Raw genomic sequence first — 20,491 nt, forward strand, 5'->3', positions numbered from 1 at the left:
GCTCAAATAAACTGGTTAGTCTCTAAGGTGCCACAAGTACTCCTTTTCTTTTTTCTTTTTACGAATACAGACTAACACGGCTGTTACTCTGAAACCTGTCTTGGATGGTTTAGACAAAACAAATCCTGCATCTTGGCTGGAGGCTAGATTAGATGTCTCTTGCAGTCCCTTCTAACCCTATGATTCTGTGACCTTGTCCATTGCCTATTGGGGATCTTCACTAGGGGTGGATTGGACCTGAATGGACGTCCCACGTCTGCTGTTTATCAGTTCCAACCCAGCCCTCAATAAGCTCGGGGCCTGATCCAACATGTGCTGAAATCCAATGGAAAAACTCCGGCTGACTTCAGACTCGGGCTTTGGATCAGGGCCTTAAATAGGATTTTGATCCCCTCTCCCCCAGGAATTTTATTCTTTTCTTGCTCTCCTAAGCAGTGCCTGGGTTTGTACTTTGGGGACTTTCCCCCAATCCAGCACTGAAAGGAACATAATTGCCAGACTGGATCAGACCCAAGGGGACCCTCACAGTAGTGGATGTGAGATAATCTGCCCCCCCAACATCAGGTCTTATCCTGATCCCAGACAGAGCCCGGCTTGACCCCGAAGCGATTTAATATCCCTTCCACAATCTGTTTGTATTTGCTATCCTAACTCAGGTAGTCTTGCTAGCTGTATAAGTGTCCAAGCCCCTTTTGAATCTTGCTGACTTTTTTGGCCTCGGAGATATCCTGTGTCAATGAGTTCTACCGCCAAACTGCATACCGCACAGGGGAAAGTATTTCCATGTATTGGTTATGAACTTGCCACTGGGGAGGGATAGCTCAGAGGGGGGAGGGATAGCTCAGTGGTTTGAGCATTGGCCTGCTAAACCCAAGGTTGTGAGTTCAATCCTTGAGGGGGCCTTTTAGGGATCTGGGGCAAAAATTGGGGATTGGTCCTGCTTTGAGCAGGGGGTTGGACTAGATGACCTCCTGAGGTCCCTTCCAACCCTGATAGTCTATGATTCTATAATTCCATCTATTTGTTCCTATGTCAGGAGACAGGGAGGAGCTGGATCCCGTGGGGGGAGGGGATTCCAGTGGCACCTCCCATGTGAGGCCGGCCAATTTAGCAAGGCCTTACCTGTCATCTACCCCTATTATGTTGTAAGGATAACAAAGCTGCTCATCAGTTGAGCCGGGAGCTACAGCTCCAGTAACATGATCCATGAGTTGCTTTGTCACTCTTAGGCAGGTGGCTGTTGGAATTCTTTGCAAAACATAAACACAGGTTTTAAGAGGGCTGGGTGTTGATTTTAGCCCCATTTGTAAGTTACAACTGAGTCCACCACAATTGATTCCTTTCCGGGGGCCCCCGGGACTCAAATCCTTGCTGTGATTTGAGCTGTTCCGGGATGAATCTAGCAGGCAGCCCGATGCCTGGCAGAAAGAATGACCTGTAATAACCGGGGCTGATCCTAGAAGGAATGTGCAGGGATGTCTCCTGCTTTAGCACGAAGGCATGTCTTCCTGAGCCCAGCATATAAACTCAGCCTGGAGCAACAAAGTTTTACAATGGCTGGCATTTAAAATGGAAGAGATGCTTTCAATATATTCATGCACACTGTGGTGTGTTTGGATAGGAGTATGTTTGAGTCTGGGGGTGTGTCCAGGCATATAAGTGACCTACACTATCAAACAGTGTGTTAAGAGCCTTTGCTCTGCTCCACAGGAGAGGGTAAGAGTATACTACAGCTACCAGCTGAGGGAGCTGCTCTCGCAGCTCAGAAGGTATAGTCTTGTGCTTGTAGGTCTGGATTTCAAACTGCACCACTGAGCCCAACGGGGCTGGTGTGTCTTTGTGTGTTTGAATCTTTTGTGTACACAGGTGTGTTTATGTAGGGTCAGTGTTTGCACCTGTCGAAGGTATTTTGGTGGATGGAGAGAATGTTGCCTAAGCTAGAAAAGGTGCCAGGCAGCAAGCTGAGAGTGTTGGACAGCTGGCTTTGAATGACGGGCAGGCTGGTGCAGTGGTTAGGGCTTGGAAGACATGGGGGCAAGTCCCAGCTTTGCTGTAGCCTCCCTGGGTGACCTTGGGCCAGTGACCTGGGCCTCCGTTCCGCATCTGTACAGTGGCGCTAATAGCAGCTGCCCTGTGTCGTGTGCTAAAGATCACGAGGTTCTGGGGCTGAGCACTGTGGTTGTCGAATGTGTCTAGCCTGGATGTGGGATGGGTCCTGTTTTCTCTCTCTGGGATCTGGCCAGAGCTGGCCTGTTTTCATGCTGTTCCCTGCACACTGGCACGCCTTCCACCTGCGCACGTTTCGCTCCTCAGCAGCCAGGCTCTTCACGCCCCAATGCAGGGAGGGGAAGAAGCTGGCAGGGGGGCAGATTGTCTCGCAGAACAATTATTATTCCCTGGGTAAAATAATAATACCCAGCTCCTAGCTGGTGCTTTCCATCAGTAGATCTCAGCACTTTCCTAAGTGGGTCAGTAGGGTTAACCCCATTTTACAGATGGGGAAACTGAGGCAGAGAGAGGGGCAGTGACTTGCCCAAGATCACGCAGTAGGTCAGGGGCAGAGCTGGGAATAGAACCCAGGTCTGCTGAGTCCTGGTCCAGTGCTCTAGCCACTTGGACATGCTACCTCTTAAATTCACAGGTCGACTCATTGGACAGGCAGTGGATTCTGTATGGGGATTGCTGGCTTTGTGAGGAGTAACTTGGGGTGCAGGAATAGATCCACCTTAGTGGTATATTTTCTGGGGTAGGAGCATTCCCAGGAATGGCTTTGTTAGTGAGGACCCCATACAAGCTACCATGGGGTGCCCACCAAAATAAAGCCCCTGTGCTGGAACAGGGGAATTGGATGCATATCTCACTAAGGTTCTAATCTGGCCTCTATCACCGTAATGCCTGAGCACCTCACCTCTATTTATCGTCACCACCCCCCTCTGTGAGGCAGGACTACTAGCCCCATTATACAGATGGGCAAACAGAGGCCCAGAGTGGCTAAGTTTTTGACTTACCTAGGGTCACACAGGGAGTCTCTTGCAGAGCAAGGAATTGAACCCAGGATTTCCAAGTCCCAGGCTAGCCCTTCCCCTCCATCACCTACCCTGCAATGGAGCCCCCTAAAATCACTATGTCTGACTCAGTCAATCCCACTGCTGCTGGGGTGGGGACCCAGCAGGGTATGTGTTTTAGGGGGCCACGGAGCTTTAAAGTGCCGTAGACTCATGTAACCCCCGCGTGAGTGTGTGTGTGAGGCCCCCCGTTTGTGCCAATCCACAGTGGTTGTGAGTCTGTGGATTTCCCTACGCTCCCCTTCAGTGGTCACACTGTTGCCAATTTAGTTGTTTTCCGACTCCCCCTATAAACTCAACACCCCTTCTAATTTCAATTCCTGGGGAAAACACTAAGCAGCCACTTCTCGACTGTGTAGGGCTGACACCGAGGTCTATTCAGCAGTGCGTTTAGCAATTACCAGATTCCCTTCTAGCCAGATCCGAGGCTTCCACTATAGCCCCATGGGCTTGGCTGGGTCCCTCGACTATTCATGACTCAAGGCTCCAAGATCAGCAAACAGACTCTTCCACAAACAACCCACACCTTAATGCCGTGTTTCCTGGGCAGGCCACCCTTGCACCCTGCAGATCCAGTGCCCAGAAATGCACAGCAGAGATGATGCAAACAGAGAATAAAGGGGGAGGGATTTTTTTTTTTTGTGGGGAGGGGTGCCAGGAGGAATGGAAGAGGAAGAAGGGATGTCTACAAGGCAGAGAGGGAGCGGTTAGCATCATGATCAGAGCCAGCAGGAAGAGATTTAAGTTCCAGCTGGTGCCACCTGCTGTTGTCTGCACACCTTGGATTCCATTTGTTGTGCCATTGTTTTGATGTGGCTTCTGGGTATGTGACGCACGGCCGTGAATAGGACAGAATACCACACAGGCTGGTGCACCAAGCAATCGCCCACGCTCCAGCTTTGGGTGAGATCCTGGGCAGCACGCTCAGGCTTCTTTAAGCCCCACCTGCATGGGCAGAAGGGAGTGCTGTTTAATGTCTCCTCCTGATCTATTATCATCTGTTTTGCGGTAGCAGCCGGGAGCCCCAATCATAGCCCAGCACCCCAGGGTGCTAGGTGCTGTACAAACACAGAACAAAACCACAATTCTTGCCCCAACAAGCTTATGGTCCAACCTAACAGGGCATGGCATTTATATAGGGCATAGGTTCTCAGCCTGGGGTTGGCAGAGAGGAGTCGGAGTCCTGACTGGCTGCTCATATTACTGAACGGAAGGCTAGATCCTGGCAGGGTAAGGGAGAGTTATGAGAAAGGTTGAGAGCTGCTAGTCTGGTGCTGTGTGGACATTGATGCCTCTTTTCAGCTCCCTGAGAGGTGGGTCTGGGTTGTTCCCTCCATTTTACAGAAGGGTAAACTGAGGCACAGAGGGGGGAAGTGACTTGCCTGAGGTCACACCCTGAGTCAGTGGCAGAATCCACAGTGGGGCTGCCTAGCCTGGTGCCCTAAGCACTGGCCAGCACCCAAATCCCATGGACATCAGCGAGCATTGCCTTTCAAACAGTGGACACTCCTGGGCCTGGGTCTGATTGAACCCGGTTTGCTTCCCACTTGCCGGAAAGGGCATTGCTGCTGCAGTGTGACACGGGAACAGACCTGCAAGTATTTGTGGGCCTCAGTTTCCCCATCTGTGAAACAGGGAGAGCAGCACTTCCCTACTGTGCAGCCTGTGGAGAGGGTACGCACAGGCTCGTGGGGTGCTCAGATACGAAGGTGATGGGCCCCATGGCTAGATGCATTATTAATCGGTCCCTGCATAGGCTACCGGATGAGGGATCTTGTTCTCTGCAACCGCACATGGCGTTAAGAGTAATGTATTCCTGTGACTCCAGCAAGGGGTTCTGGTGACCTGTGTTCGCCAATAGCCTGACAGAGGCGTGTTGCTGCGGGCACGTTATTTAACAGGAAAGCATTCAATGTAGATCTACCTGCATCCCTTGCCCTCCTCCACATCAGTCCTGCATGGTCTGGGGACATTCCCGAGCAGGATTTATGAAGAGCGGAAGTAAAGGCAACCTGATCCCTTCAAGGCAATCCATGCCACCAGCAAGCCCAGTGCATTATGGGCTGTGCACAGGGGTAACTCAAATCGGGCTTAGCCAGTTGCCCACCAGTGTGAAGTGCTTTGCTCCAGTTCAATTTACTTTGCTTTAAGAACGGATTTCAGCTGAACCAGGGCAACTTCTGCGTGGAGACAAAAATCTCCCTATCGAGCCTCCAGGCCTGACTTTCCACTTCCTCTGCCTTGTGCAGCCGCTCCGGTCCATGCTGGGTGTAAAATGCAGCTGGATCCGGGCGTTTCCCACCCACTTTGTGCAGGGGTAAACGGTGGTGCTAACCCTTGCAATTGTATCCCAACTCTTGTGATATTTAGTATTTTTTTTCCTTCAAGCCCCAACTCCTGGAGTCACGTGATTTAGGGAGAGTCGCAGGGATTTGTTTAAAGTAAGTTTCTAGCTCTTGTGATTGTTGAGGGAAGCTGGACAACATGATCCCAGCATGACCTGAAAGGCTCAGAGACCAGGAGGCAAAGGAAAAGAAGCAAAATTGTTTTGTTTTATTTTTTTAAATCTCATGATTTATCAGCTGATCCCAGGATTGCATGGGGTTGATGCTGTTATGTAAATGACTCCAAACGATGCAGGGCAGTGGTGAAATCAGGACCTAGGGGTACGTCCTGGCTGATTTCATGGGGAATTTTGCCATTGACTTTAACGGGTTCAGAATTTCAGCACTAGCTCATTGATTTAAAGAGTTCCCAGCACCTGCATCTCTTCAGACACGGTGCTTCCCATGTTCACATTCTTGACATTCCAAACGGTGCCCAGGAAGTAGGCTTGGAGGGGTTAGGTTTGTACTGGTAAATGTCAATAGAGGTTGATTTCTCGGAACACACACAAAGAGAGGACAAACTATTTCCATCAATAACAATTGAAATGGACAGCGAGGCAAAGCAGGAGAAATGCTGCTTGAGAGAGTTTAACTTAACGATAATACTTAGTCCTGCCACGAGGGCAGGGGACTGGACTAGATGACTTTGCGAAGTCCCTTCCAGTCCTATGATATTTACTATGTGTATTTTCAAATGTGATGTTGCCAATTTTTGACTTACTGGTTATAAAGCTTTCGCTTTTTATGTCTCGGCATCTGCTGTCCTCCAGTAATTGTCTGACACCTGCTCCCATAATTTCCAGCATCTGTGAACATTTAAATAGATCAAAATAGGGGAAAAAAATGCTTAAAACCCATAATTTTGCACAACTCTGAAAATTTAAATTGATAAAAATACACGTTGATATTATCCGTTGACATAACCGTTGAATTCTGCCAAGTCAACTAATACAATTTTTATTTGTTTTTTTTCATTCCTGGTCATGTTCTCATTATAAAACCAAGGTCTCCAGAGAACAGTAAGAACGTCCAGGAACCTCCCACATGTTACAAGGCTGTAACTCCATCAAGAGTGACTGGAGAGCTCGTAAACTGTCGATGCTGGAATGGCTCCCTCCCATTCAGTTTGGGAGGCTTCACTGAACACCAGCGAGGGATGTGATCAGACAGTTAAAGCCCCTGATGTGGAATCAGGGTTCCTGTGTTTTGTGCCTGGCTCTGGAAGGGGCGTATGGCTCCTAGGGCATGGGTTCTCAGACTTTCCTGTTGGTGATCCCTTTCACACAGCAAGCCTCTGAGTGTGACCCCCCCTCCTTTATACATTAAAAACATTTTTTTAAAATATATTTAACAACGTTATAACTGTTGGAGGCTAAGCAGGGTTTGGGGGTGGATGCTGACAGCTCGCAACCTCCCATGTAATAACCTGACGACCCCCTGAGGAGCCCTGACCCCCAGTCTGAGAACCCCTGCTCTAGGGGCTAGAGTAGGAGACTGGGAGCCCGAACTCCTGGGTTCTAATCTTGGCTTCGGAAGGGAAGTGTTTCCTACTGGATAGAGCGAGTTTTGGAAAGGTCCAGTTGAAACGGTTTGTTTTGATGTTTCTGAAATATTTCGATTTTGTTTTTCAGGCTGGAATCACAAAATTGGGGGAGGGGGTGTTGCCTCCCTTCTTGTAGCTTTAGGTCAGTGGTTAGGGCTCTCCCTTGGGAAGTGAGCGCTGGGTGACGGAGGGTGCTGGTGCATAGAGGATATGAGTTTGTTACAGCCCCCGCTTGGGTGGTTTGGTTGTCTACCTCCTGCTCTAGCAGCCCCTGCTTTCAGCTCCAGAGGGCCCCAGTTCAACCCGTGGTGGGTATCATGCACTCGCAAATGCTTCACCTCTGAGGTTGTCCAGGTCATGGCATTTGCCTCCAGGTTCTATTCCCTGCTCCTGCCCACGGGAGCCTGGCCCTGTCATGGAAGAGGACTGCCAGGAGTGGAACATGAGAATCCCCTGACTGGATTAGATCTGCAGGGTCCCATCCAGCCCCACATCTCATCTGTGACGGTGGCCAGCACCAGCTGCTTCAGAGGAAGGTGCCGGATCCCTGTAGTAGCAGATGAGAACGTGGGTCAGGCCCAGAAGCGTGAGGTTTAAGAGCCGTTGTGTGTTCCAACTCTGGTCCCTAGCCCTGTCCCAGCCCTCTCCTCGCTCCTCCCAAATCCCTCTTCTCCACCCCTCCCCCACCCCTGGCCTTTCTTTCTTTTTCTTTTCTTTTTTTTTTTTTTTTGCCCGTTCCTCCCCCTCTCAGCAGCTTGGGTCTCAAGCCTGTTTACATTCCCCAGCAGCGCACAGCCTGGTGCGTGCATGACGCTCTCCCTTCTCCGAGTGTGAGGGTGAGTCCTGTTCCGGATTAAAGCTAGAAAGATGGGTTGGGCTGATGGGCTGTTTTCATTCACTGTCTAATTCTTCTACTAAAGGTACAGGCAGGAGGCACACAAGGCCAGGCAGGGCTGCGTCATCGTCAATTACTTGTTTGATCCGTTTGAGAAGGAGGCTGCATGTGGGCTAGGGGTTAGGGTCCTGGGTGGGGAGTCAGGATTTGTGGGTTGTATTCCTGGCTCCAGGAAGAGTGTGGGACCTGCTGGTGAGAGCAGGGGACTTGACGTCAGGACTCCTGGATTCCCAGCTCTGCCACTTATTTCCTTCAGTGACCTTCGGCAAGTCACTTCATCTCCCTTTGCCTGAGTCTCCCCATACGTAAAAAAAAAAACGCCCCCAAACCCCACACTCTACCAAAACAATACTCAATTCTCCCCCTGGGGAGTGGGTGAGAGAGAGAACAAACCACAGAGGCCAGATGTTACGTTGCTTAATTCACACCTGCTTAATGCACACTTGCTACTGTGAGGAAGAAGGTACTTGGATTGCAATCTCTCTGGGGCAGGGGCTGTCATTTTGTTCTGTGTTTGTACAGCACCTGGCACCATGGAGTCCTGGGGCACGACCGGGGCTCCTAGATGCTCCGATAATTGAGATAATAATTCATAAGAGAAGATATGAGACCATCTAGCCATCTGTTCTAGCAGAACAGAGATGTTGCTCCCCCAAGGGAGTTTTGAGTGGGGGCCAATCCAGTGCTCTCAGCTCCTCAGATGGAAGGGGCAGGATGATTTCTATTCTCTCTCTCTCTCTCCCCATCTGAGCCACCCACCTTGCCTGGGTCGTCAGCAGGGGACTGACTTCCACTGCTTGAGCTAAAAGAGTCGCTCCTCTCCCTGGCAGCAGTGGTAAGCCTTTGTCCTCTAGCAGATCCGCTACTGGCTGGAGTGGGGACACAGCACGCAGGTAGCCTGTGGATCATGATAGCACTGCAGGAGGAATTGTGGCCCCCGAAGGAGAATCCTACCGGGGGGGGGGGCATGGTTTGCTTTGCTTTTCAATCACTTCCCTGATTCTGGAGCTGTGGCTCTGAGATGGGCGCTGGCCTCTTGGAGTGGTTGTCTGGGGAAAGGCTGGCCCTGGGCTGGGCTGTCCTCACCCCCCGCCCCTCCCCGCACACCCCAGGGGGAATCCTCCTGTGTTGTGTACACTCCCCCAGGTTTCCATGGGAGCGCTTCTCACCCTAGACCTTATCAAGTGACTGCCTTCTAGATCAGCTTCTTCGCTAGATATTTGTACCCACCCCGTTAGCTCCTTGCTGGCTCGGTCCGGCCTTGTGAGCGGTTAAATAGGTGCTGGGTCCACCCAAACTGCCTCTTCCCAGGGCTCCTAGAGCATCCTTCTCCAAGCCAGATCCTTCCTCTCCCTCCACACATGAGTCCCCATTAATCTCCCACTCCCAGCTGCCAGCCCAATGCTCTTGATTCTTCCCTACCCCCCAGATGTGCCCAACGTTACATACTGAATTGGTATCAGAGCTGGGAATAGAAACCAGACTCGTTCCCTGTCCCTGCTCTAACCACGAGACAACTCCCCCTTCCCAGAGCTGTGGATAGAACCCAGGCTCCTCCCAGTCCCATCCTCTATCACACTAGTGAAAAGAGAGCTAAATGTACCCGGAGTCCTGACTCCCAGCCCCCGTGTTCTAATCCCTAGAGAGGCCACGCTCCCCTTCCAGAGTTGGGGTGGAACCCAGGAGTCCTGGCTCCCAGCTTTAACCACTAGACACCACTCCCCTCCCAGAGCTGGGAAATGGATCCCAGGCTCCCTGTCTCCTCTTCTAACCACTAGCTCATGCTCCTCTCCCATTTTGTGCTCCATCACTATATATGGAAAATTGGTAACTGGCCCTAGGACAGTTCAGCAAAGATCTGACAGCAGATAATGGGCTGAAGGGGAGGAAAATTTTTGTCGGCTGGCTGTGCGTGGGCACTCGAAAACAGGAAAGCGGCTGAGCTCATCCCGTTCGCCCTGGGGCGGTAGCTAGGAAGTGTGTATGTCTGGTGGGGGGGAAGAGGACGCTGCAGGCTGGCCACAAGTGCTGGGGCCTTCAGTGCAGACCGAGACCGGAGCAGATCTCTGCAGGAGCAGGTGAAGAGGGTGAGACTGTGGCAGCAAGAACAGAGGGGTGGGGCTGATCACACATGGAGGAAAACGCACAGTTTGGTTGGCGACTGAGCAGGGCTAATAGGCATGGCGCTGAAGATGGCTGTAGCGTGGGCAGCATGATCTAGTGGAGAGGGCGCTGGGCTGAGCCTTGGGACTTCTGGGTGCTATTCCTGGCTCTGCCGCTGACCTGCTGCGTGACCTTGGGCAAGTCACTTCCCCTCTCCGTGCCTCAGTTTCCCTCCTGCCCTTTGTCTGTTTTAGACTGTGAGCTGTTCTGGGCAGGGCACATCTCTCACTGTATGTCTGGTATGGCATGTAGAACGCTGAGGCCTCTAGGTGCTACTGTAATAATATATTGTAGCCAGGGGTCTGTCCATACTAGGGCTCCCAAGATTGCAATGTAATTAACCTCCCACCTTCCCTGGGCCATCAGCAGGGTGTGAACCAAGGATCTGCCGCACAACTGTCTGCTACTTGAGCTAAAGGAGTAACTCCGTTAGTTGGCAGCAGCAGTAGGCTGTTATCTTCTATGTGCAGATAGGGCCATGACTAGGGCTCTATCAAATTCATGGCCACGAAAAGCGCATCGCTGACGGTGAAATCCAGTCTCCCGCTGTGAAATCTGGTCTTTTGTGTGCTTTTACCCTAGACTATACAGATTTCATGCAGGAGACCAGCGTTTCTCAAATTGGGGGTGCTGACCCAAAAGGGAGTTGCAGGGGGCAGGTCACAAGGTTATTTTAGCGGGGGTTGCAGTATTGCCACCCTTCCTTCTGTGCTGACTTCAGAGCTGGGGCGGCCAGAAAGCGGGAAGTATTCCCCACCCCATAAGGCTGCCTTTCTTATCACTTGTTAGGTGTCTTGAGATCCTAATCTGGAAGACAGAGTAAAGAGAAAGGCAAAGTATTTATTATAAATAATAGAGACACTCAGAGAGGATGGGTGGCCTTGTGGCTAAAGGCAGTAGCTTGGGATTCAGGAGATCTAGGTTCAGTTCTTAGCTGTGCCACAGACTCCCTGTGTGACCAGGGGCAAGTCGTTTAGGGTACGTCTAGACCTCACTCAGTGGCTATGATTGCAGCTTGAGCTGACATACCCCAGCTAGCTCTGGTCCTGGAACAGTGAAGCTGCAGCAGCCAGGAACTGCAGTCTAGAGACATACTGTATCTTTAATCTCCCTTGGCCTCCATTTCCCATCTGTAAAATGGGATTATTTATTTATCTTAATGTAATGTTCCTTCCTTTGTCTCATCTAAATAAGCTCTTCAGGGCAGGGACTGTCTCCTACAGTGTCAGTGCAGCGCCTAGCACTGTCGAGCCCCAATCTCCGCTGCGGTCTCCATGCTATACGATCGCAGGAATAATAACAACAGGGCAGAGAGCAGACGTGGCCTTTCAGATCTCGTGGGGCTGGTCGGAAACTTCTCTCTCACAAATGGAACTGGAAGCTCGTGAGAGGGGATAAACGTGGCCTTTCTTTTTTAATAGCATCACTTTTGTGAGTGCACCTGAAAAGTGTGGGCTATCAAACCAGCAGCCAGTTAAGCCCAGGAGCTCCAGCCCCAGCAGATGGAGTATGTCTCTTGGACTCCTCAAAGTACCATGTGAGCTTTTCAGATAACACCAGGGGCTGGGTGTCTTTTTTTCTCTTTTTTTTTTCTTCATTCTGACTCAAGGCCATTGCACTGAAAGCAGGTCACTGTCTGTGGAGGGCTTTTTGTTTTTAGCACCATGACCCCACATTGACCTGTGAGTCAACAGTCTCTGGGTAAGAGCACTTAAGTGGAAATCAAAGGAAAGGAATGTTTGAGCAGCTCTTTATGATGGTCCCTCTGCAACTTACAAATTTCAGGCAGTGGCCAGGAATCATTAAAGCCACTTCTTGGGCTAAGTCTTCCCAGGTGTGTAGATCATCGAGACCTGCAGAAATGACAGCAGTCGTAGTCTAATCCAATTTCTGTACTTGGCTAATAAGGCATCCAATTATTATTATTATTTTATTATTGTATAAGGTATTACCATAGCATCTAGGAGCCTTCACCAGGGACCAGGACCCCATGGTGCCAGGCGCTGTACAAACACAGAACAAAAATATAGTCCCTGCCCTATGTAAGCATTTTAAGGGCCAGATCTCAGCTAGTATAAGTCAGCACAGCTCCACTAACTTCAAAAGGGCTCTGCTGATTTCCAGCAGCTGAAGACTGGGAAAGTAAACTGGACTAAAACTGGGAGGCCGGATAGCCCTCTGCCTTGGGTAGCTTAGACACAACAAATCCTGCATCTTGGCAGGGGATTAGACTAGATGACCCTTGTGGACCCTTCTAACCCTATGATTCTATGACTTTTGGGGCCCATTCTTCAAGTTCTGTGGTTGCTCTTTGCATTTCTCTCCTGGAAGTCAATTAAGCGAATCTCTCTTCTGTTTATGGTCAGTTTCACTTTCAGTGCTGTCTGTGCAGGAGTGTTTGGGTTGCAGACAATGGTGGGGGAACGATCAAACGGCTTCTGGAGTGGATACAATCTAATCGGTTTGAGGTTTTGTGAAATGCTTTTGGGTTGTTGGAATTTGGAACCAAGCTTAAGTGGATGGTGCTCCTGGACTGGTGGATTTCCTCTAGAAACGATGTGAATTTCATTACCGCAAAGACCTTTTGTTGGCTATATCCAGTTTACCCTCTCACTTTGCACGATTGTAAAATGAGGAAACTGAGGCCCCGAGAAGTGATGACTCACCTGAGGTCACGCAGCGAGTCTGTGGCAGAGCAGTGAATTGAACTTGGGTGTCTCAAGTCTCAGGCTAGCGCCCTAACCACTGCACCCTCCTTCCTCTGGGAGGTATTAACCCCTATTTTACAGCAGGGGAAACTGAGGCACGATGACTTGATCCAGGCCACACAGTGAGTAGGTGTCAAAAACCAGGATGAAAATGCAGGCGTGGCCAGCTCTAACCACTGAACCACACTGCCCTTCAATGTAACTTCAGCCTTAATGATTGATTGCTAAATAGCAGCTCTAGGTTGCTTTCCAAATGCTGAATTCCCCTCTTTGCCGTTAGGTATCAACTACGCTCCCTGCCCAGTGTGATTCCCCTCCTACGTTTTCTGTCGGTGTCAGAAATGCCAGGCGAGCTGTAACAGGTGCTGCGATTGCTCATCAGATCTGGATCTCAGTCCAGCAGTGAGCTGCCTTGGATGCTGTAGCATGTTTACACGGGAAATGCACCAGGGGAGGGACAGAAACCAGCAGGACGAGGCGGATAGTTTGGTGGTTAAAGCACAGGCCTAGGCGTTGGGCACATGAGTTCTATTCTTGCTTCTGCCACAGACTTCCTGTGTGATTTTTGGTTCAGGTCCTTCAGCTGGGGTTTGCAAAGGAGCCTAAGGGATTTAGGAGCCTCAGTTACATTGGGTTTAGGTGCCTTCGCTTCCTTGGGAACCCCCCTGCCACAGTGTGCTGAATGAGACTGGAGAAAGAGGGTCGCGTTTCAGGAGGGGCCTCGTTTGGTGTGACACGGAGGGCTCAGCAGTGCAAGCGGGGCGAGCCAGGCTGCTCAGGACAAACACAAGCCCGCGCCGTGTGCAATGCTGACCTCTCTGCCGTCTCCATAAAGGTCTTCCTACAGCTCCACTGTATCGTTTTTTCTTTAAACATGGGCTAGAAGTGTGCCGCCTTCCACCCGCGTGGACCCGCCCTGCCTTGGGCTTTGATGGGAACCGGGCATTGAGGGTGGGCTGAGATTCCTGGGAGAAGGAATTTCCTGGCAGGCTGCTGGACCCTCTCTGTCCCGGGGTTGCATAAGACACCTGCTCCCACTTGTCAGAGGGGCAATGCTGCTGTCGGCACAGGACAGTGGTGTGGGAAGAAGGACCAATAAATGCTGATGGTGCTTATGCTGCACGATGGGAAGGCTCCCAGACTGTGCCCCCTGTCGTCAGGTCCCCCCAAAGAAAATGGTTCAGCGGGTAGGATAGCAAAGGTCCGAGTTGTTGCTGTTGGTATTGCAGGAGCACCTAGGAGCTCTAGTCCTGGACCAGGACCCCACGGGGCTGGATGCTGCAGAAACACAGAACAGAAAGATGGTCCCTGCCCCAAGGAGCTTGCAGCCTAGGTATGAGACACGAGACAACAGATGGATGGAAAGAGACAGAGGCTGGACTCCAGGAATGGACAGGAGGAGGGATAGCTCAGTGGTTTGAGCATTGGCCTGCTAAACCCAGGGTTGTGAGCTCAATCCTTGAGGGGGCCATTTAGGGATCTGGGGCAAAAACTGGGGATTGGTCCTGCTTTGAGCAGGGGGTTAGACTAGATGACCTCCTGAGGTCCCTTCCAACCCTGATATATTCTATGATTCTATGAATGTACCCTCTTGTCTCGGGAACTTATTAGAGACCCCTGAGTGGCATGGTCTTTGCAAGGAGGGGAAGGCCCGCGCACGCGCACACACAAAACTTGTCCATTTAACCTGCGACCCAGGCACCATGCGTGGTGTGTGTGTCTAGGGGCAGAGAGGGGGTGGGTCCGGCTCCTCTTTTCCTTCAGAATTCTTTGCCGTTTAATGAGTAACTCAGGTGGCGAGATGAGAGGGGGGCCCTTAGCTTGGGGAGATTTGTTTCTGCTTTCCTCTTAGCGCGCCGGAATATCCAGGGCCAATAACTCCACCCGCTCTTGGGCCCGTCTTGTGCCATCCTCCCAGCTCCTTGGCAAAAGGCACCCCCGTTTCCAGTGTCTGCCCCAAGCCACGCTAGGGCTGGAAGGGGTGCGTGCTCCCCATCTAGGGGTGTGCGCTCTCATTTGCGCTCCCCTGCGCTGTAGCGAATGGGCCTGAAAGAGGGATCTTTAGGAGGAGCTATCGATAGGTGACCTACCCGCCTCTTACAGCCCTGGCTGCTGCTCAAGTTGGCTGTAGGGGCAGCTGCCTGTTTAGCCATGCTGCTGCCAGTATCCGCCTGGAGCGCCCCCATCTGCCTAAGAGGGAGTGAGCTGTCCAGAGGAAGCCAGAGTAATTCAGCCCCCTGAGCTGGTCCGTGCCTTGAAGGGCCTGATGCAAAGTTGAAGCCAATGGAAAGACTCCCAGTGACTTCAGGGGGCTTCGGCTCAGGCCGTCCATTCAAACTCCCCGGCTGGAGGAGGCATTGCAATGAGCAGCTAAGGGGGGTGAGTTGCCACCGCATTCATGCCTGGAAAGGGACCTGCTCAGCTCTGTGTGTCCTAAGCCCTATACTGCTGACCCACCAGTTCTCCTTTAGCTCAGGCAGCAGCAGGCCCGGCGCTGTCAGCTCAAGAGGAGCTGAGTTCTGTCCCTGCCATGTCCGTGAAGTGCCGAGTGGCGAAGTCTCGGGCAGGAAATACCCAGTGCGGCTACAGACTCATTAAAGCATCCGTTGTCTCTTGGGAAGGAGAGAGATGGGATGGAGAGATTGCACGAGGCAGAGGCAGGGAGGAGTGTGTGTCAACTGGATAGTATCTCAGAGGAATTCCCAGCTCTGCTGTGAGCCCTTTGGAGAGGAGGGCTGGGCTAGTGGTTCAAATTCTGCTTTGCTGCAGCTCCCCATGTGACCGTGAGTAGCTCACTTAGCCTCATGGAGCCTCAGTTTCCCCAGCTGTGCAATGGGGATAACAACAATGCCATGCGTCCCAGGAGGGTTGTGAGGATAAACATGTAACAGATGGTGAGGTGCTCGGCTATTGCAGTGATGGGGGGTGAGTACGAAGGACAGGAGCTTGGCTAATTGCTTTGTCATTTGGGGATGGGCGGAGTCCTGCTTTCCCTGAGCGCCTGGCAAGGAGTTGCTGGGAATCAAGGTCTCTTCACCCCACAGTGCCCAGCTGCTGTGTTTTGGGAGACCCAGTCAAGAGCCACTGGGGGCACGGATGCTGGAGCCCCAGATTCTTGGCCGATTCGTCTCCTGCCGGCATCCCCCCTGAGCTGTAGGTCAGCCCCTTGGGGGAGGCTCTGGTGCGGTTTACGACATGCTTGCTGAATGGGTCTGTTGAAGGGAGCATGAGGAAATGGCCAACAAGGGCAGTTTCTCTTTACGGCTGTAATAAGCTTTAATGTCCACTTGAAAGGTGGCTGCTTCCACGGAAGAGCTCATAAAAAGGGGGGGGGGGATGGTTTGGTCAGGGGGCACAGGATCAGCTGTAGCAACCAGCTTACAGGAGCCTCCGTTTTCCATCAGCACCCCCAAGTACGGCAGGATAAGGCTTGACAGCTGGGTTGTAACTGGCTCCAATCCTGCGTAGAGCCGCAGCGCCGTACTGGCTGACTCTCACCCGTGAGTTAGCCCACGTGGCTCTTATCAGGTCAAACAGGCAGATGGAACTAGGGGTGGGAGAGAGGGGAAGCAACACACACCAGCAAAGAGGGGAGTTCCCGGATCCAGGGTGTCTGGCATTGCTGGCGGGGAGGGAATGGAGCAGGCTGGGAACTTCCCCCCGACACTTTGTCCTCAGCTACACGGGCAGTAGCCGGACACACAAGAGGCTGCCGGCTGTGGATGTACCCCCACCCTGATCTGACGGGACCAGCGAGCCTGGTTCTGTCCCAGCATGTTCCGGTTTTTCCCGTGCTCTGGCCTGGAAATATGGAGCCTTAAAACGGGCAACTGAGCTGTCCTTCTTTCATGCTCAGTAGCTCCCCATGCTCCTCCTCCTCCTCCCCCTACACCCAAGTCAAGCGGGCACAGCAGTGTCCATCAGCCGTGCCACCAAAACCACTGAGCCCCGGACGGCGGCTCTGGCATCAGTACCACCTGGGCTGGCAGGGGTGGGACTAGGCCAGCTCTGGCACAAGTCTAGCGGAGAGGGGATGACGGGCCCCCGCTGGGTGAGGAGTGCCCCAGGGTCCTGGCCATTGATAATCTGGTCACCATAATCCCCAGGATCTGCCCTGAGTAGGGGCAGGAGGGCAGCTTGGTCTCTGGGGGCCTGTCCAGTCCCCTGGCAGCGAGGGGGCTGGTCGGAGCCGGTGATGGCTTTGGGGTTGCGGATGTTGGCAGAGCTGAGAACCCACCAACTTGTTTCCTGTAGGAGCTGGAGACTGCTGGGTAATGACAAGCGTAGGGGCAGGGAGCAGGCACCGGTCTCAGGGTGAAGCTGGAGTCAGGGTTGAGGGGTCAAGGGGTGAGCCGGAGTCATAGCCAGGGGGTCAGGAACCAGACGGGAGTGGGGAGGCTGGGGCTGGAGCAGGAACTGTGTGGAGGGGGGGTCTCTGGGACCGGCTGAGCTCGCTGGGTTGCCTAGTGGTCAGGCTGGAGCTGACAGGCCCCATCGGGCGGCCATCCGATGGGAGTGACCCCAAGTCACCCTTAGGAACCCCCTACTCCTCCCTACCCACCCCCAGCCTGCTCGCTGTGACAGTGCTGCTTGACTCAGCCTGGGCCTGACCTCTCTGTCCTGTCTGTCCCCCCTCCAGCGTCCATCTGTCCCCGTGACTTGAGGATGAACTGCCCCGAGCAATCCCCGGGAGCCTGCGACGGCGCCCCCTGCAGGGCCCAGGGCCAGAAACGCCGCTGCATGTCGGCCGTGGAGCAGGGCTCCTGCCCCGACGGCGACCCGGCGGCGGATTGGGAGGTGGAGGAGGAGGAAGACGAAGACCGTTTCCTGGGCGTGCTGCTGCGGAGGTCGTGCGCGTTGAGGGCCTCCTTCCGTGAACGGGACTCCTACCGGCGCCACAGCTGGGAGCCGGGCAAGAAGCTGCAGAGCGCCCCAGACTACGACCAAATGAGGTACCCAGCCTGGCTCATGGCACCCTCTCTCCCTTCCACGGCCTGGAAGCCTAGATCCCCCACCCCATTCCTGCCATCTTGGCACCAGACTCAGAACCTAAAAAATGTGCTTGCCGCTTGACATTAATGGTGATGGGGGGTGGGGCATTAACCCCTGGAACTGGCTGCTGCAGGGTGGTGGCTGGGGTGTGTCTAGCTGCTGGGGTGTATTACTGGTGGAGATGGGGTGTTAACACCGATTGCAGAATGTTATGTGGGCAAGGGTGTGGCTTGTGGACCTTGTTTCTGAAGGGTATTTTTGGGGCAGGCAGTGTGATGTTAACCCATGGAACTGGCTGCTGCAGGTTGCTGGGCCTATCTGCTGAGCAATACTACTTAGGGGACTGTTAACCTGTGGAATTGCTTGCCACAGGACTGCACAAAGCTTGGCAAGACCATTGAAAGGCTTAAACCACGTGGCTCACACTCAGTGATGCGGCCTGGAATAAAAATCTCAGAGGGCTCCCCCATCCCTCTGCTGCAGGGCAAACCACAGCCCCTCTCCATGCCTCATTTTCCCCAGCTGTGAAATGATGCTGGCCTCCTTTTTAAAGTGCTTTGAGATCTACTGATGGAAAACTCTGTATCAGAGCTAGGTATTCGTATTCTGTGTCTGTGAAGCACCTTGCACAGTGGGGCCCTGGTCCGTGGCTAGGACGCCAATCCAAATAATAATAATAGACCATGGCTCTGTCCTGCTGTGGCTGCCCCCCCCCACTTCCTGTCCTAGCCTCTGTCCACTAACCATCAGCCCCTTTCTACTTGGTGCATGCAGCTCTATTGCGTTGGCTTCCCTGTGGACTGGCTCCCATGGACTGGTCTCAGATGGGGTTGGGGATGTGGGCTCTGATCCGGGGGTGGGGGGAGGGGCTGCAGCTCTGTTTTTTCTGATCTTGTCTGCCTTTGTTCAGCGGCTTTGATTTCTTTTTATCGCCCCTCGGCAGCTCGGCCCAGCGAATGGGCCCTGGGATTGATGGCAACGGCCAACAAAGCGTCACTTTGGCAGCTGGCCCGGCTTGAGCCCACACGCTGGGCTCTGCCCTACGGGGCTGATAAACCGACCTGCTGCTTTATCTTGGGAGCTTGTTGGCTTTTGCCAGCTAAGCAGAGCCAGGCTGGGCCAGGGCTTGGATGGGAGACTGAAGTGCTCCAGGGATTCGGGGTTTAGAATTTGAACAGGCCGGGATCCAGTTCAGGCCTTTCCCTCGAAAAAGGGCAAATGTCGTCCTAGGATGTCCAGGCGAGGCGTGTCTAGTAGAGAGAGGGAAGTATTAACACCAAGCTGCTGGTAAGACATCGTCGGGCATCCTGTGTACAATTCTGGTCAGCTGAGTTCAAGAGAGATGAATTCAGATGGTGACAAGTGCCGAGAAGGGATCACGAGGGGTCCGGGGAGCCGACCCTACAGGAGGAAAGTCTCTGGCTTGTTCAGCGTGGCACAACCAGGGCTGAGATGGAGGGGATCTGGCGACTCTCTGTGAAGACATTGGGGTGAACCCCATGGAGGGGGGATGAGCTAAAGGACAAATGTTGGCGTGAGAACAAGGGGGGACGAAGCGGCTGTGAGTAAATTTCACCTGGGAATTATAAGGTTTTCCCACCATCCGAGGACGGAGGGTCTGGGACAGCCTCCCAGTAGCTAGGGGCAACAACCTAACTAGCTTTAGGAGGTGCTTCATCGGTTTCTGAAGGGGATGGTTGGAGGGGCTGCCTGTGACAGCCCGGGCTGGACCCAGTGGTCCCCTCAGGTCCTGTGTTCCGGTCCTGTCTCCAAGTAGGCAGATGGCTCCCCCTGCTGGTAGCTTGAGGTAATTGCGTGCTCAGTGAGCCACCTGCCCGTGGCAAAGACAGAGGCCTTCTTCGCTTAGAACCGGGTCCCTTGTTCCACAGTATTTCAGTTCCCCAATAAAGCCATGCATGGCAAGATCCAAGCCCCGGTGTCTGTAGCAGAGCCGTGCCCCCTGCTTGCGTGATGGGGGAGCCGGCCCCTCTGATCTCACCCTGCCACGATGCCCACCCCCCGGCCCCTTGGTGAGTCCGATTTAAGTGAAGACCGTTTTGCTCCGAGGGGAGCGTTGGGTTTTTCTCATTCTGAGAGTGGCCGGCTCAGGCTGATGATTGGCTTTTTTGTCTGCTGTAAAGAGGCAGCTTTGAAAAATAACCAACCCCAAACCACCACCCCACTTCTGCAAACAGCGTGGAGCCCGGAGCAGGAAGTCAGGCTCTGAGATCCAGAGACCGATTCTAGAAACGCACCGGCCTTTGGGGAGTAGGGGGAAGGGGAGATTGCAACGGGGGCGAGGGAGGGGTTCATCCAGGCGCCATGTTCAGCAGGCTGTGGTGAGTAGGTTGTGCTCTGTGGGAATGATTTCTATGTCAATTTCACTACTGGTCTCTGAGCTAGGGGTGGGGGGGGGGGGGCAGGGGGGCTGTGGTTAAGGCAAGCAACCTGGGTGTTGGAGACCTGGGCTCTGTCCTGGCCTCTGCTCCCTTGGGTTGCTATAAGGATCCAATGCTGTTTGCAAAACTTGAATTAGGATTCAGCTTTCCCATGCTGAAAGATGGGAGAGAGGGTGGGTTGTTGGACCCTTTTATGGGCAAGGGGTATTCCTGCCTTGCCCCCCAGAGGCCAGGAAAGAGCAGCACTATCCAAGATGCAGCTGGTTGTGACCTCCCTGAAAAAGAGTGGGTTTTTATTTTGAAGCCAGCAACAAGAGTCAAACCTCCCACTATGCTGGT

At 53.0% G+C, this 20,491-nt stretch overlaps 1 protein-coding gene across 1 annotated transcript in view; it reads left to right on the forward strand.

Moving 5' to 3' along the window:
* Nucleotides 1-20,491, forward strand: part of ARHGEF2 (Rho/Rac guanine nucleotide exchange factor 2) — a 133,497-nt gene that overhangs the window by 3,021 nt on the left and 109,985 nt on the right. Inside the window, exon 2 of the mRNA XM_074938292.1 lies at nt 17,401-17,713. Within this exon, the coding sequence (XP_074794393.1) occupies nt 17,427-17,713 (287 nt within the window). The 5' untranslated portion in view covers nt 17,401-17,426. The remainder of the gene's footprint in view (nt 1-17,400; nt 17,714-20,491) is intronic.

Source organism: Natator depressus, chromosome 24 (genome assembly GCF_965152275.1).
Source record: "Natator depressus isolate rNatDep1 chromosome 24, rNatDep2.hap1, whole genome shotgun sequence".
Lineage (NCBI taxonomy): Eukaryota > Metazoa > Chordata > Testudines > Cheloniidae > Natator > Natator depressus.